General features: G+C 40.6%; 2 protein-coding genes across 4 annotated transcripts in view; one reads left to right on the top strand and one right to left on the bottom strand.

Annotated features, from left to right (window-relative positions):
* COG5 (component of oligomeric golgi complex 5) overlaps nucleotides 1-6203 on the top strand; it is a 240407-nt gene extending 234204 nt beyond the window's left edge. The window contains exon 22 of the mRNA XM_074367660.1: nucleotides 1397-6203. Within this exon, the coding sequence (XP_074223761.1) occupies nucleotides 1397-1511 (115 nt within the window). The 3' untranslated portion in view covers nucleotides 1512-6203. The remainder of the gene's footprint in view (nucleotides 1-1396) is intronic.
* Nucleotides 2460-15485, bottom strand: part of HBP1 (HMG-box transcription factor 1) — a 28238-nt gene continuing 15212 nt past the window's right edge. For 2 of the 3 annotated variants that reach the window (XM_074367661.1, XM_010946711.3), the window contains exons 7-10: nucleotides 13719-13875; nucleotides 12915-13059; nucleotides 6854-7171; nucleotides 3597-4753 (exon numbers count right to left, since the gene is read on the bottom strand). In XM_074367661.1, coding sequence (XP_074223762.1) covers nucleotides 4489-4753; nucleotides 6854-7171; nucleotides 12915-13059; nucleotides 13719-13875 — 885 coding nt within the window. In that variant the 3' untranslated portion in view covers nucleotides 3597-4488. Of the gene's footprint in view, nucleotides 3544-3596; nucleotides 4754-6853; nucleotides 7172-12914; nucleotides 13060-13718; nucleotides 13876-15485 lie in introns of those variants that run through there. The other variant, XM_010946710.3, reaches the window with a different exon arrangement.

Raw genomic sequence — 15485 nt, 5'->3', positions numbered from 1 at the left:
GTGTTTTGTTTTTTTTAACCCAAGGTTTCATTTCCTTTTTTTTTTTTTTTTTTTTTAATAGACTAGTCATTAGAGCAGGTTTAGGTTCACGGCAGATTTGAGAAGGCAGAGATTTTCCATATACATACACAGCCTCCCCCATTATCAACATCCCCCACCAGAGAGGTGCATTTGTTACAATGGGGGGAGCCACGCTGACATCACGGTCACCCAGAGTCCACAGTTGACTCCAGGGTTTGCTCTTGGTGGTGTACATCCTGTGGGTTTGCGCGGCCCTAGGTTTCTGACAGGTGAGTTTGAGGGATACCTGGCAGAAGTCAGATAAAGATGTCCAGAAGACAGAAGTCAGGAGGGAGGTCAGGGCTGGAAATAGGAGGTTGGAGATGCAGTTACTATAGTCACTGACACTCTGACAGTGGGGCGCCAGGGCACTGCCGTGTGAGCGCTGAGCAGGACGGACTCCTGGCAGGTATGTTTATTCCCTGTGAGCAAATGAAAAGAAGGAGCAGACCTGTCTAAGTAAGAATATTTTCAGTGTTTGGGAGCAAACAGGTAAGAATTACATATTAGATGGGGCTTGAGACGGAGTATGTGAGCTGATTAACGGTATTAACTTACCGTTATCTTAGAGTGTGGAACTTTATGACCAAAATGTGATGGTTATACTTGGAACTTAAATAGACCAACAATGAAAAATACCTTAAAAGGTTTCTTTTTAGCTTAACTGAAACATGATCTAACACTTAAACAGAACATCTGGTTCGGGGATTGGAAAACTTCTTCCGTAAAGGGCCGGACAGTAAATATTTTGGTCTTTGGAGGTCATGTGGCCTCTGCTTCAACAGCTGGGCCCTGCCGTTCAGTGCCGAGCGCCGCCGACCCCGCGTGAGCCTGCGGTCATAGGGCTGGACCCGGCTTGTGGGTGGTTTGCTGACCCCGCTCATGAGGACATACCTTGGCTAAATCCAGGCTGCCTTACCACATAATTTGCTAAAAATTAGAGCCTAAGAGCAATGTGTCCTACCCGTGGGTTCCTGTTCCGTCAGTGAACGGGAACCCACGGCACCCGCGGTGGCAGTGCCGGCGGCCCCGCCCCCGGCGCTGAGCCCTCTCCGCGGCGCGGGCGCCCCCTCGTGAGCCCTGCGAGGAAGACGGGCTGCTGGCGGCTTCGCGGAGGCCAACAGGAAAACGGAGGAAAGGGAAACAATCTGAGGCCAGAGCGCCTCTGACTGTGATTAGACCAGTAAGTACAGTGCAGACTCGGGGAGGGCTGCTGGTCACGTAGCTTGTGGAACTGGGCAGAGCAGTTCCAGAAAGGGGCTGCTTTTATATATTGGTGCTAAGCTGATTTCTTTCAGATAATTTTTTTTGTCATTGTTTTCATTTTGGTTTTCAGGGGAGCCCTCGAAGCTTATGTTCAATCAGTAAGAAGCAGAGAAGGCAAAGAATTTGCACCAGTTTATCCCATCATGGTTCAGCTGCTTCAAAAAGCTACGTCTGCTCTTCAGTAATAACGTGAAATCTTTCCTTATCTCCATTTTGTGCTAACCTGAACAAGGCTGGCAATTAAATTGTAACTCATACTTCTAGAAAACAGCTACTATCTCCAAGTTTAAGACTGTAATTGACTTTACTGTTTTTCTTACTGATCGTTTTGTTTACCTCTTAAACTCTTCCACCTTAAGTAGCATAAAATGTCAAAATTCATCAACTTCAAACTCCATGGACCTGATCTTTCCAGAAGGACAGCCAACTCTTTTCTATGAGGTGGGTTAAAATTTCTTCCCATCTCATAGCAGAGTCCCCACTGCTTCTTAAGGGATTTGATCAAGTTTATAGTAAAGATGCTTTTTTATCCTCACTGGATAAATGCACACAGCCTAGTGCTTTCCATACTTGGCTGCCCATTAGAATCACTGGTAGCTTTATTAAAAAAAAAAACTTGATGCCCAATTTGTATCTCATATTAACATGCCTGGGGGTAGGAGCCAGGCATTAGTATTTAAAAAAAAAAAAAGCATTTACAGCATGCAACAAAGTGTGGGAACCACTGTCCACCCAGAGCTAAGATGTGCGGCTAAATGTTTTCCACGTGTCATACTGTATCTTTACTAAGGGCAGAGCAAGGTTGTCTTTACACGGTGTCATCTTATTAAAAGCAGACTTTCTAATGCAGATGCCAAGATAAAAATTTTTACGAAGATTCTTATCAATAGCTGATAATCTGGTTTCTTGTTATTCTATTGCTCTTGTTACTAACACTTTGGATTTTTTTCTTTTAAACTCTTTGAAGTATAGTTGATTTACAATGTTGTATTAGTTTCTGGTGTACATTAATATTTTGTTTTATTGTTTAAGAAGTGGGTTGTGGGATTTTTATGTATTTTCCCTCCCCTGAACTGTTACTCTGATGACTCGTACAGAAAGTTCAGTCACAATCAATCGGCAGAAGTCAGAGATAAACAATTTTTTTTTCATTTTATTTGAAATAATATACAAGAATATAGTGTGCAAAATTTAGGGGCAACATCATGAAGTGTAATGAACTGAAATCAATTTTCCAGCTGTGATTCTAACCAGGAACACCACTTGGTAAGTAACACGAAAAGCCATGATTGTAGCTCAGAGCAAAAGCAGCTGTATTGCCAGTGTGTTTGCTCTCATTGTAGACAGTTGGAGGAAAGTAAAGTGCAAGTGTTGCACTGGAAGTGCAAAGTGCCCCCACCAGAGATACGATGACAAATACGATATTAAGATACGTGGCTGAGGAGATATAGGACACAAAGTTAAAAATACAATGGTGTCAACTGTTAATAGCACCATTACAGTGACTATATCCCAATGCTATTAACTAACTTGACCTTGGCCTGGGCTGCCCACCGCAGTAAGGGATGGGTGCTGCCACCCAGTGCCTCAGCTCAGCGTGCTCTGGGACCTGCAGCAGGTGGCGCTTAGGTGGGACCCTGACACCATCCGCCTGCTCCATGTTCTGGTCATCTCTTGGCACTGGCCAGCCTGGGAGCCCCCGTGTTTGGCACAGACGCTGAGCCAGGCGGTGGCTGGTCAAGGAAAGGCCAGCTCCCAGCTTCTGCTTCATTCCATCTTGTGTACAATACAGATTAATAAGCAGTAAGGAGCTAATGTATGAACAGCAGGTACATATTTTTATACTCCCCTTTTGTACAATTTAAAATAAAACATGTATACACTTCTCCTTCCTCTTTCTACTGTACTTTAGCACCACAGGATATCAATTTTCAAGCCTATATTACCTGATAGACATATATGAAGTTTGGAAGAAAAATAAGGCAATTTGGTTTACAATGTTGATAGTTTTAGCTTACTTAATGCTCTAATGGAGAAAGCAAATCCTCACTCGTATTATTAAATCATTGCAAGACTCAATGCTATCAGTATCTTACGGCCGCACGCTCCAGGACGAATCGTGAGACCTTGATCTTCTTAAGTCTTTCCATCAACAGTCAGTTTATGTGAATACAGACTTAAGAACATAAGCATCTTGGTTTAATGTTGTTGGGAGCCCTGTGGAGATAAAAAATTAAAGCTCAGTGAATGTTTACAATACGTAGTAATTCTACAAGTGAAAGCAAAGGTGGATAAATACAATGTTTATAACCTTACTATTTAAAAAGACTGCCTTCTCAAAGGTGGTTTTTAAAAGTCTGCTAACATCTGATGGTTCAGGCATCCGGAAAATGTATGAAAATGATGAGACAAGAGAGGTGGACTAGGATGAGCAGGAAGGATGGGGATCCAGGCAAAGTCCTACTGCGTGGAATCTGAAGGTAATGGAGAACTTCAAAAATCTAGTTCAGCCATCCTCTTGTATTGGAATCTGACTACTTTTTAAAAAGAAATTCTTAACACAGACGTGAACTGCATGTTACTACACAGAAATGGGCACAAATACACAGAATGAATCGGCACATCCTTGGCCCCCTCCTGCGAGGTGCTGATGTCTTCCCTTTATTTTTAATGCTGTTTCACATTGAGCTCATTCTGTTCTGTCATGTGAAGCTGTCTTGTAATTAATAGAAAACACTTAAAAGATGCTACTCTACTAATGGAAAAGCTCTATCAATCAAATCTATCCAAGATTCTTATTATAGTGCGAACTTGTTTACCAGCCTTCCTAGGCCTTGCCATTTTTTTCCTTCCTGAGATTTTTCATCTAGAAATTCTGTGCAGATGTCAGAAGTCCCCATGAAGGCTGGTCAGTTCACCCCATGCCTCCCTCCTCCTCAACCCACCACCAATTAAGAAAGGCTGCTGAGACATCCTGCCCCAAATTAGAAAATTTTTCTATTGTGCTATCGAGTTAATAACAGCTATCAATCTAACTAGAAATACTACATTCTAAAGTTTTCCACTTGAGCATCTCCAGACGAACATTGCTACTTTCCATGTGAAGAGTGGCATTAACGATGAAAAGAAAAGCAGTCCGCCTTAGATGGTGCAAAAACATGATTAGGTTTTGAAAGTGTAAAGGCTGGGAAATAGCCTCAACCGGCCTTTAAAGGCTTTAACAGCTGCTGCGATGCACCAGGACAGCTGTGGAGATAAGTCAGGACTGTTTTTGTTGAAACATACCGAATTGGTTCTTTTCCTTTTCCAACAGTCAGGATTTAAACGCTTTTGTTCTTCAGCCAATGCCTTCGCTTCTAATGTATACATCCTTCTCTCTTCATTCTTCATTTTCTTCCACCTGTCACCAAGGATCACACTTATGGCTCTGTAAAGTAAATATTTACACTTGCTGAAGGCAAGAATTTTTCAGAAAAGTCATTTCAAGTGCTGCTATTTCGGGAAGAAATAGAAGTTGAAAGACAACAATCTTGTCCAACATAGAGAAAGGGAAAAGGTCAAGGCGACAGCAGTCATTTCCAGTAAAGCCCCAAGTCATGCGGTCCATTCATCACAACCTTGGCAGTTAAAGCCTCCGGGAATAAGGCCATTATTTCCAATTGTCAACGGACATCTAAAATGGCTAAAAACTGGTTATTTTACACAGCTCAGATTTGAAGAAAAAAGTTAAATATTTCAAAGAAATGGTGTAAGTTAGTTAGGTCTATCCTGATACATTGGTTTTGCAAAGCTGTTTAAGCCGTTATGGCAGGTAACATTCAGTATCAGCAGCACAAAGTATTCACTACTAGAAGCTGTCCTTACTTGCTGGTTGCGCCCATAACCCACCAAGTAGTCATGGTACAGCTTTCTTCCTCCACGCAGCCCCAGTGAAAATGCACACTTACTGTGCATCTCCTAAGACAACACCAAATAAACCTTAGGCAATATTTATACTTAACACTTAAAGTCAAACTGGTCAGACGTGTGATGACTAATAGATATTTGAAACTATTTCCTATTTGTATTTATTCATCTGCCCCAAACCTACTTAAAATGTCTCATCAAGGACAGGCAGACACAAACTGTTTTCCTTCTGTGAAGAGCACTTAACCCTTAATTTCCTGACACTCAATACGAAACAAGGTCTGGGAAGACTACATGAAGTATCTACAAGTGATTTCACGATGACTGATACGGAAGCGAGAGAACAGGTATCTGAGCTTTGGAAAAAGTCACCACAGAAGCTCTACTCTGTAAAAAGAAATTAAATATATAGTAAATACATGTATTTTTTAATCCAAAAAAGCTAATGCAATTAAACATTGCATTACATGTTCTTTTATTAAAATAAGAACCAGTTTTTATAATCTCTGAGTTAAAGGTACCATATAATGGTTGACACTTTTACTAGTTAAATCGAGTAAGAAATACATATGTATCAATTCCCAAGTTAAAGATGAATTTGGTTTAAGTCGCTTCTCTCTTTAAAATGTAACTACTTGGGGTAGAAAAAAAAAAATGGGTGGAGGTAGTTAAAAGGTACAAACTCCCTGTTAAAAGTCCTGAGGATGTAATGTACAGCAGGGTGAGTACAGTGAATCACCTGTATGGCATATTTGAAAATTGCTAAGAAAGTAGATCTTAAAAGTTATCACAAGAAAAAAATTCATAACTGTATAGTGATGGGTATTAACCAGAGTTATTACTGTGATCATTTCTTAATATATACAAATATCAAATGATGTTGTACACCTGAAACTAATGTCATATGTCAATATATCTCAAGTGTGTGTATATATATTAAAAATTAAGACCATGAGTCATTCAAACCAGAATTCAAAACAATTATTTTATGTGCGTAATCATTAGACTTTTCTCATGATCTCAAGGGTAAAGGGAACAAGGAAGAAGGGCAAAAGATCATTTTAAAGTTCTCCAAGTTCATGGAGAACTTGGTTTGCGGGTGAGGAGTGGAGGGTTTTGAGAGATGAGGTAAGGGCACCAGCGAACAGCAGGAAGGGTTAGTGTTAACTTTTATTCCTGGGCTCTACTGAGGACACCTCTAAGCTAAGCTTAGTCTTTTGATAAATCTGGCAGTTACTACAAATCACCAATGCCCACACAATCCACAGCGTGACACGGCTGTACAGCAGTCACCTCCGTGAGATCTGACCCGGGAAGGTGTTCGTCTTCTCCATAAAGATGGAACTGTCAGCTGTTAAGAGCCGTGTCCTCTAACAGGCAAATGGCGCCATATTAATTTTAGAAGGCAGATCCTTACCTCTTAGCTAACTTAACTACCTGTCTAGGCATTACAAAATAATTACTCATGACCCTAAAAAGTCCACTTGAACTTTTTAAAGTAAACCTAGAAAACAAAGAATTCAACAATAAAAGCTATCGAAGTTCACTTAACTATTCCAGTTCCTATGAAACTGCACTTAATACACTGAATTATTATAATCCAAATTATCACTCTTATTACCTGTTATCTTTCCCTGGATACATCTGAGTATATTCAACTCTGTATTTTTTGGCAAAAAGCATGAAGGCATTCATTGGTCTTTTGCACTTGTTAGGAGAAGTGGCGCTCACAGTCCCTGAGCTGTGGGTTTTGACAGCTTTTGTATACAAAGAACTGGAAGAGAGCTGTGGTGATCCAGGCGAGCCACAGTTTTTACTGAATCCAGATCCCGCGAATTCTTGAGCTCCAGGCCCTCCACAAGACAAAGACGCACGACGCTGACGAGCCATACTACTTAGCACGTAGACTGCGGAAGAATCCATAGGCGTGAAGTCATAGCTAAAAATAAATTCATTAACATGGTTTTAATTCAGTGTAATGATCTGATTTGTAAAAACACAGGATTTGGGGGGAAAAAAAGAAAAAAACCTTAACATCTGACTAGAAATTTCAATGTATTTTACCTTAATGTTACCAACACTGTTTTTACAGCTTCACCATTGACAACTGCTTATAGGATGAAAGCTTATATATGCATTTACTAAAATTTTCTCAATCTTAGTAACAAAAATCTTTTAAAAACACATGAGCCCCCACCCCAAAGGAATCTGTTACAGTCCACATACTTTACTCACAGCAAGTACCTCCTTTAGATCCCAAGCAACTCAGTTATTCCAACTTTAGACTCACTTTTTGACAAATCTGATAATCTAATTTGATGACTATAGAAACTTAAAATTAGAAAGTTAAAGTGGAGTGGCAGATATATCCCAGGCCTAAGGACTAACTCCTAAGAAAACAAAATGCTGAGTGAGGGCAGTCAAAATTGGTTAAATGTAGCCAAAGGAACTCACAGTGCACAGTAACCTGGGTCATTTGTTGAGATGCCAACAGTCACACGTTCATCAGTCTCCCCTACAGGCTGTCCATATATCACAACACAGCCTAACAACTAAAAAGTAAAAACCCACACTGATCAGGAAAGGCCATGTTTTGTTTGGTATATTCAGTTCACACAGGCATGGGAATAAGCTATCCACGGTATCATTTTCTCAACCAGCCTGCTCGGAGGTGTTCATTATCCTCTTTGTATGAGGAAAACAGGATAAAAAAGATAAAATAATTGTCCACCCAAGGCCTCACAGCTACTAGCTCTAAACCCAGATCTGTCCGCCCACCTCCAAAGCCCCAGGTTTCCTCACCAGTACCGTGTGCTCGGCCCTGCTACCTGCTAACCTCAAGGTGAATAATCATCACTGAAAACATTACCTGAAAAGTAGAGTTAATGTAGACCACAGCCTGAAGATACACCCATCAAAAGAATTCTTGTTCCAACTCTGTTAACTCTTACTGCTTACACTTATCTTAGCAGAAAGCCTTTTATTCTAAACCCAACTCTATTTCTCTCCCTGAAACTGAAATTCTGGCAATACATCAACACAGGTTGATAAAAGCCATAGGAATAGTATCTGCCTATAGGTAAAGCAGTGTGAGATTACATCACTCCGCAGACGGGGGCGGGGGGTGGGGGAGCCACGTGAGTGAGGAGGCCATGCCAGCCACCGCACGCAGCACAAGTGACTTCTACTGATTACAATCACACGTCTGCTCTTTTAAGGGTATTACATGAAATAAGTGTCAAGTATGACTCTAAAATTATCGAATAAATGCTTAGCAATCAGTGTTATGTCAGGGAAACAATTTTTGCTATCTTAAGCCCCTCCCACATATAATTTAGAAGAAAAGCAAATATTATAAATGAAACTGGCACCAAATTATAATTATCTACCATCAGTAGAGATTAATAATTTGAAACACCAAAAGATTTAAAACCAGTGTAACTGACTACTGAAATTTGAAAACTCCACCACCTAGTGGTACAAGTGTAACTATCATCCTCTTCCATCGCGGACACAGTTTAAAGCAGTTTGAAGTACTCAACACACAATTCAGGAATTTGACGTGACTACAGCATTATAATAGTACACACAATAGCCTTTTAAGGAAACTTCGTCTTTTGCTGTGCTCACTATCTGTGGTTCTAAAATGGGCCCTGTTTCCCACCTCACTTCTACAAGCCATTCCTCAAGCTTAGAAGGCCCTTTCCCACCGTCATGCATCACTCAAACTCTGCAATAGTGTAGTCTATTAGCCATGTCACAGACTAACTCATTTAATACTCCCTCCCATATTACCCTCATTTTACTTTTTTTTTGAAGACCCATAGGAAAATTAACTTAGCCCAGTTTCCACAGCAAATCTATCACAGAACCAGGATGTGAGCCCAGAGAGTCCTGCTCCAGAGCTGTGTCCCTCCTGGGCCACACTGCCTGTCAGCCAGCACATACCCCACCGCACACATGGACTAATCCATTTCCTTCTCTAGACTGGGAGCAAAGAGTCAGGCCTATGTCTTAACTGATTTTAAATCCCCAATGCTCAGCACACACTCGGCTTTTACAATGTCTGATGACTGAATAAGAGAGTACATAATAATGTAAAATTTTAATTGGGCTCACAGTCTATCTATACCACTTAATAATGTAAGCTTGTGCAGGTTAAATAAACCCTGTAGCCTCAGTTTCCATACTTCTGAAATGAAGACAGCACATGCTGTGCGATGCTGCACCGCTGAGAGAACAATCTATGTAAAACACTAAAGGCAGAGCAGAGGCCAGCACACAGTAGGTATTCAACTGCGGTGTCAGTTATTGCAGAAGCAACCTCGACTGGTAAACTGAGTACTGAATCTGGATTCTGACAAGATTCAGGCTTGACTCTGGGTTCTGACACTAACAGCTATTTTCTGAACATGTTCCTCACTCTCAGCTTTAGTTCTCTCTCCCTCTGTAAAATGGGGACATCATCTACAAGACAGTCAAGAGTAAACAAGTTAGTACGTGTACAGCACCGGGACCTAGGAGGCATTCAGCAAGTTAAAATACATCACCTGAACAGACACACCAACTTCAGAAACAACTGTCCTAAACCTGCCTGATACTGCGAAGACTGGCTTCAATCCCCAATGTCTCAAACGGGCTTCTTCAACTCAAGTGCTTACTTGGAAGCTTCCTTTCTACAAGAGCCACAAATTGTACCTAAGAGCTTATCAGTTTATCACTGACATCTTCTGGTCCCCACCAAGCAAAAATTTCAAGGATTCAAGTGTCCTTCCCTGAATAGCACGACCCAAGAGCCTGTCCCGTATCCCCAGGGGGCACTTGGGACTTTAATTCTTGAGTTCCCTCTTGGACTAAGAGCTGCTGCTTCCTGCCCTTCTCTCCCTTCCTGACCTCCTCACGGCAGGCAGCATCTCCTCTGACCTGCCAAGTCATAACCCAGTCCACGGTGAAGATTTAGTCCACTTCCTGCTTCTCAACTTTTTCATGGTTTCTCCTGGATGAACTTCCATTTCCACTCCTTCACGAAGGGGGAAAGGAAGGGGGCCACTCTCACTCCACAGAGAAGTGAGACCAGTTGTCCTAGGAGTGAGCGCTGTTCAGTGGGACCAAATAATGGGAACCTGCTGTCTTACAAAAACCAAGAGACAGCCAAGTGTTCCTTCAGCTTAAAAAAGAAAGTTTTGCACTATGAAATACCTGATATATAAAAAAATGTATATAACATATAAATGTAAGCTATAATTCATACAAATAAATACGAATGAACTCACAATCTAATGAAATAGAATATTTCTGATATCACTAAACTCCCACATTTGCCACCCACAGAGAACCACTCTCCTGAGTTATCATTCCCTCACTTTTCCAATAATTTCATTATAATACACTCATAAATACAACATATAAAAACTATAGCAACATTACATTAATACAGCAGTTATATTACCATGTCATAGACAATGTTTCATTGTGCAGAAGAGTTAACACTGCAGTCCTGCTGTCCTGTCAGAGGGTCACTTACAAAGCTGGCCCTGACGAGCATCTGGAACTTGGATTTCAGGAAGGTTCCCATCATTCCCACAACTGATAGGAGAGGCTTACTGTTTCTGAACTATGTGCACAAACAATACAGTTTACCCTAAACACCTGCTTTCCTTTTGGAAGCTTTCAATTTTGGTACTTGCCAGGCAGAGGCAGCCTACGCGACCTCTCCCACTAAAACCCTGGTGCTGAGGGTCTAACAAGTATCCCTGGTAGAAAGCGATTCGTACACACTGTCGGAACTCGCTGCTGAGGGAAATAAGCTTGTCCTGTGTGGCTCCACCAGGAGAGGACTCCTGGGACCCTGGCTGTCCCAGACTTGAGCCCACGTCTTCCCTTTTCATGATTCTGCTTTCATACCCTTGCGTATCCATAGCTGTGCGTGTGACTATGTACTGGAACCTGTGAGAGCCCTCCCGCTAAATCACTGAGCCTGGGGTGGACCTGGGGACCCCCGACGGAACTCTATAATGTGTATTTTATATACTACAGAAAGATTATATACATTGATTTAACTTTTATTAGCTGTATTTCCAAAGAACATCTGATTGCATAAAAAATGGAATCATAACTATTTCTGGGAGGAATTTTTGTTATTTCTAAAACTGACCCTTGTTTTAAAATGTATGGCCACGGTTCATTCATTTTCCACTGACAAAAAGAATTCCACGGTGTGATTACATCACGACATACACATTCACTCTCCAGTTCATGCGTGCTGATACTGTTCCCGTGTTTTTTACACCATGAGCAACACAGCTATGAAATGGTTTACACATCTCCTAGCACATGTCTCTAGGAATCTACTTCTCTAGGTTGACATCCAGAGGCACGGGATTGCTGATATTCAGTGTTGTAAGATGAAGCCGAATTATCTTCCAAAATGGTACAGTTTACACTCTCACCAAAACATAAGAGGTAGCACAGATCTACATCCTAAGAATACTCTGAGTATCAGACCTTAACACTGTCTTGGTTTTCAGAGTGTATATGAGAGACAGAGAATCAAACAGCATTTAGATTTCAATCTTGGACATGTTTGTTGATCACACAGCCTGTGCCAGGCCATGCTGGGTTTTGTTTTGTTTTTAAATAGTCTCACTTATGCTTTCAAAGTAAAAACATATTAACCTTATATTTTATTATATTAAACTGAACAAAATAAAATCTACAGGCCAGCAGGAACTCTTGAGAATTCTCTACTTAATGCCTATGGATTTGATAATTATTTTAAAGAAAGAATGGGTCTTAAAATCCCAGATATTACATATAGACCTTCTCTGGCTTCCTTCTGGGAGAAGGGTGACCAACTGTCCATTTTCCCAGGGATGGGGTTTCCAGGGATGCAGGACTTCCAGTGCTACAACCAGAAACGGTCCACACAAATTCAGACAGTTGGTCAACCTTCTTGAGTGTCCGTACACATGGATTCTTGTCCTATTCTGCCACTTACAAGGTAATCTCAGGACAAATCACTTCCTTCTATAAGTCTTTACAAATGTCAACTTTTTGCTATTTTTATGATTTTATTAATCCATGCAACTAATGCCCTTGTCAAAATGAATATTAAACAAAGATACAGTTACCTAAAGGAAAAAAAAAAAGATACAATTAACAGACTTGTGGACTGGTTCAAGACAACTGGCCAGATTTAGCAGATTTTTCTTTTTTAAGTATCAAAGCTGATCTATTTAATTCTTGGTCCTAGGTGTTTTTCCTCATCTAAATGTTTTACAAACTCACTTTTCCTAAATGACTACTCAGTGTAAAACTCCTCTTGAACTATTATTTTACTTAAATTACCAAATATTTTTTCATTTAATCATATATAGTTGACCCTTGAACAACACGGGTTTGAACTGCTTGGGTCCACGTATATGTGGGTTTTTTTCAATAGTACGTACTACTCAGTCTATGGTTGGTTGAATCTGCCTATACAGAGGGCCGGCTAGAAGTTACACGTGGATTTCCGACTGTGTGGAGGATTGGTGTTCAAGGGTCAACTGTATATACTTCCTCTAACTAGTCCTTTTGTAATTCTCAGATCTTTAAACGTTTAACCTCTTAAACAGCAATCATTAGGGAGATTAAGCGTAAACTTTTGATAGAGAGGGGAAAAAAGAAGAATTCAATATTACCTTTTAAATGTATCAAAAACACCTGAATCATCAAAATTAATGGCATCGGGGTGTCCAGGAGGTAGACATACATCACCAATATGAATTTCACAACATGGAATGCCATGCTGTACCACAGTCAAGCTTGGATAAAATGAGGACCAACCTAAAGTTAAAACAAACAACAGTTACATAAAGGATGGAGACTGACAGAAAGCACTCGAATTATTTATTATACAATAGACATAGCACTTCTGCATCTTAAAAATAAAGTTATTACTTGAGTTTTTCTGTAACACAAGTCATGTATCTTTGCCACAAAGCAAGTCCAAGTATTTTATTTTGCAGTGTAAAAGCCTTCCAAAGTAATTTAATTCACCATTTTATTAATATAGCAATTCTACCAATCAGCACTTCCACTGACCTACAAGATAGTGATACACGATGATGATTGAGACCATGAAATAGTCTCTGAATCGTGATTCAGGTATATAGCATATTTGGCAACCCTAAACCAAAATGCAATTACTAGAATACTCCATTCCCCGAACTACTTGAGACAACAGAGAGCTACTGTAGCACGCTACACGAATCTCCACGTTCACACCCACAGGAAGCAGAGCTCTACCTGACGACTAAGACACTCAAACATCACTAGGTTTTACTATATAAGGCATTTCTTATGGTAGTTTTCTTTAGTTTGAAAGTTTTCCCTTCCAAAAAAATTTTTTTCTTAATCATCAAAGAGTTATGCCACAAGACATGATTATAAATTTAAGAAGCTTTCTTTAAAACAGTTACTACAAATTCAAATTGAAGCCCTACCTTTATTTTTAACATAGAAAGGGTGGTCCAGCTTACACTCTACAGTAAGTAAACCATCTTCTACTGTACCAGGATCAAAAGTCAACTTCAGTACAGACTCGCCAAATGATACACTTTCTTCATGTGATAACAACTTTAGACCATCAGAACCATAGCCCTGGAAATACATGCATATAGTAAATAAATTGGCAGTATTCAATTCAACATGGAATGAAGTTCCTGTTAGACGTAAGATTTTGTGGAAACGATAAAAGTAAGACAGGATCCCTGCCATTAAGGAGCTTTCGACCCAGGAGTGAAGAAAGGCAGATACATAAATTACTACTATAAAGCAGACTAGAGTAAGCACTTCAAGTATAAATAATGCTAATGGAGTTTAATACAGAGAGGTATTAACTCCAAAAGAAGATTAGGGAGGGCTTTCAAGTCCCATTTGGACTGGGATTTAAAAGAATGAAATTTAGAAAGGCAGAAGAAAAATGCCTCACACCAAGAACAGTTGTAACAATTTCTCTGAAGAGCGCGACTTATTTGCTGAAAATGCAAGGTGAGTTCAGACTGCGAAGGAGGGCCCAGTCAGTCAGTGAAGGGATCTTAAAGACAGCCATGGTGCTTACACTTTCCTTTGAGAAGGTACTGGGAAGTCAACGGAAGCATTTTTATTAATTGTCAATTTTAAGATGAGGATAAAGACTGTAGGATAAAAGGCACCTCTAGTGCTCCATTTACTTGAAGATATTATGAGGAAACCCCATTACAATCTTGAATTGGCAAGTGCAGGGGTGGCAGAACTAGGCTAAATTTAACTTCAACTAATATTTATTGAGCATTTAGTACATGGCAGGTGCTAGGCTCCGAAAACATGAAACATTAAACACCACGTGATCCCTACCCTTAAATTCACAGAAACACAAAGGAGACAGACATGCCAATAGGTAGCTGTAGTATCCAGTCACTAGTGAACAAAATAACCAATGAGAGAAAGGGATAAGTGTAAAAATCTTCAAGGAAATAGAACTGATCAACTGAATATGAAGGGAGGAAACCAAAACAGTCAACTTCCCAGTTTTGAATCTAGCAATCAAGAAGGATAATAGAAAAGAAAAGGGAAAAGAAAAGAAAAGGGAAAAAGGAGGCCAAAGGGGGAAGAAAAAGGTAAGTCCAGTGTTGGTTACACTAGTAACTAGATTACAGAATCTTCTAGTTCTTAGAGCTGTGAGAACTTAAAACTAATCCAATCCCATCTCACAGACCAGGAAGCCAATGTCTAGCAGCCTGCCCAAGGCCAGTCATGCAAACAGTTGCTGGCAGAGCAAGAAAGAGCCCAGGTTTCCTGACTCCGAGACCAGAGTGCTTTCCACAGGCCACCAAGAAGCTGCTGTGGGCAGTACGAGCAGAGGACGTGGTGACGAGGGTGAGGAGGCTAGAATGGTAGCTCACACTTGACGTCACGGGCAGATAAGCCACCAGTCAAAAAAGACGGGAAAGTGGAAGAAGAATCAGGGCGCCGCCACGCTACACAAATCAAGAGAAGACAACCCACTGCGTCAAATGCTGCAGAGATGCCACGCAGAACAAGCAGGAAGCTCTTTGGAAATCAGAATAAAGCTAGTGGCCTTTGAGACAAGGTTAGTAGGGCAACAGACGCTGAAGTCAGACCATGGTGAACTTTGCTATAATGGTAACAGGCTGAGGGGGACACTGAAGGCAGCCATGAGAGGATTTTTCTCAAGAGACTCAACAGCAGGGAACAGCAGGATCCACATA

The sequence above is a fragment of the Camelus bactrianus genome, chromosome 7, assembly GCF_048773025.1.
Source record: "Camelus bactrianus isolate YW-2024 breed Bactrian camel chromosome 7, ASM4877302v1, whole genome shotgun sequence".
Classification (NCBI taxonomy): Eukaryota; Metazoa; Chordata; class Mammalia; order Artiodactyla; family Camelidae; genus Camelus; species Camelus bactrianus.
This window is presented reverse-complemented; position numbering and strand designations above follow the sequence as displayed.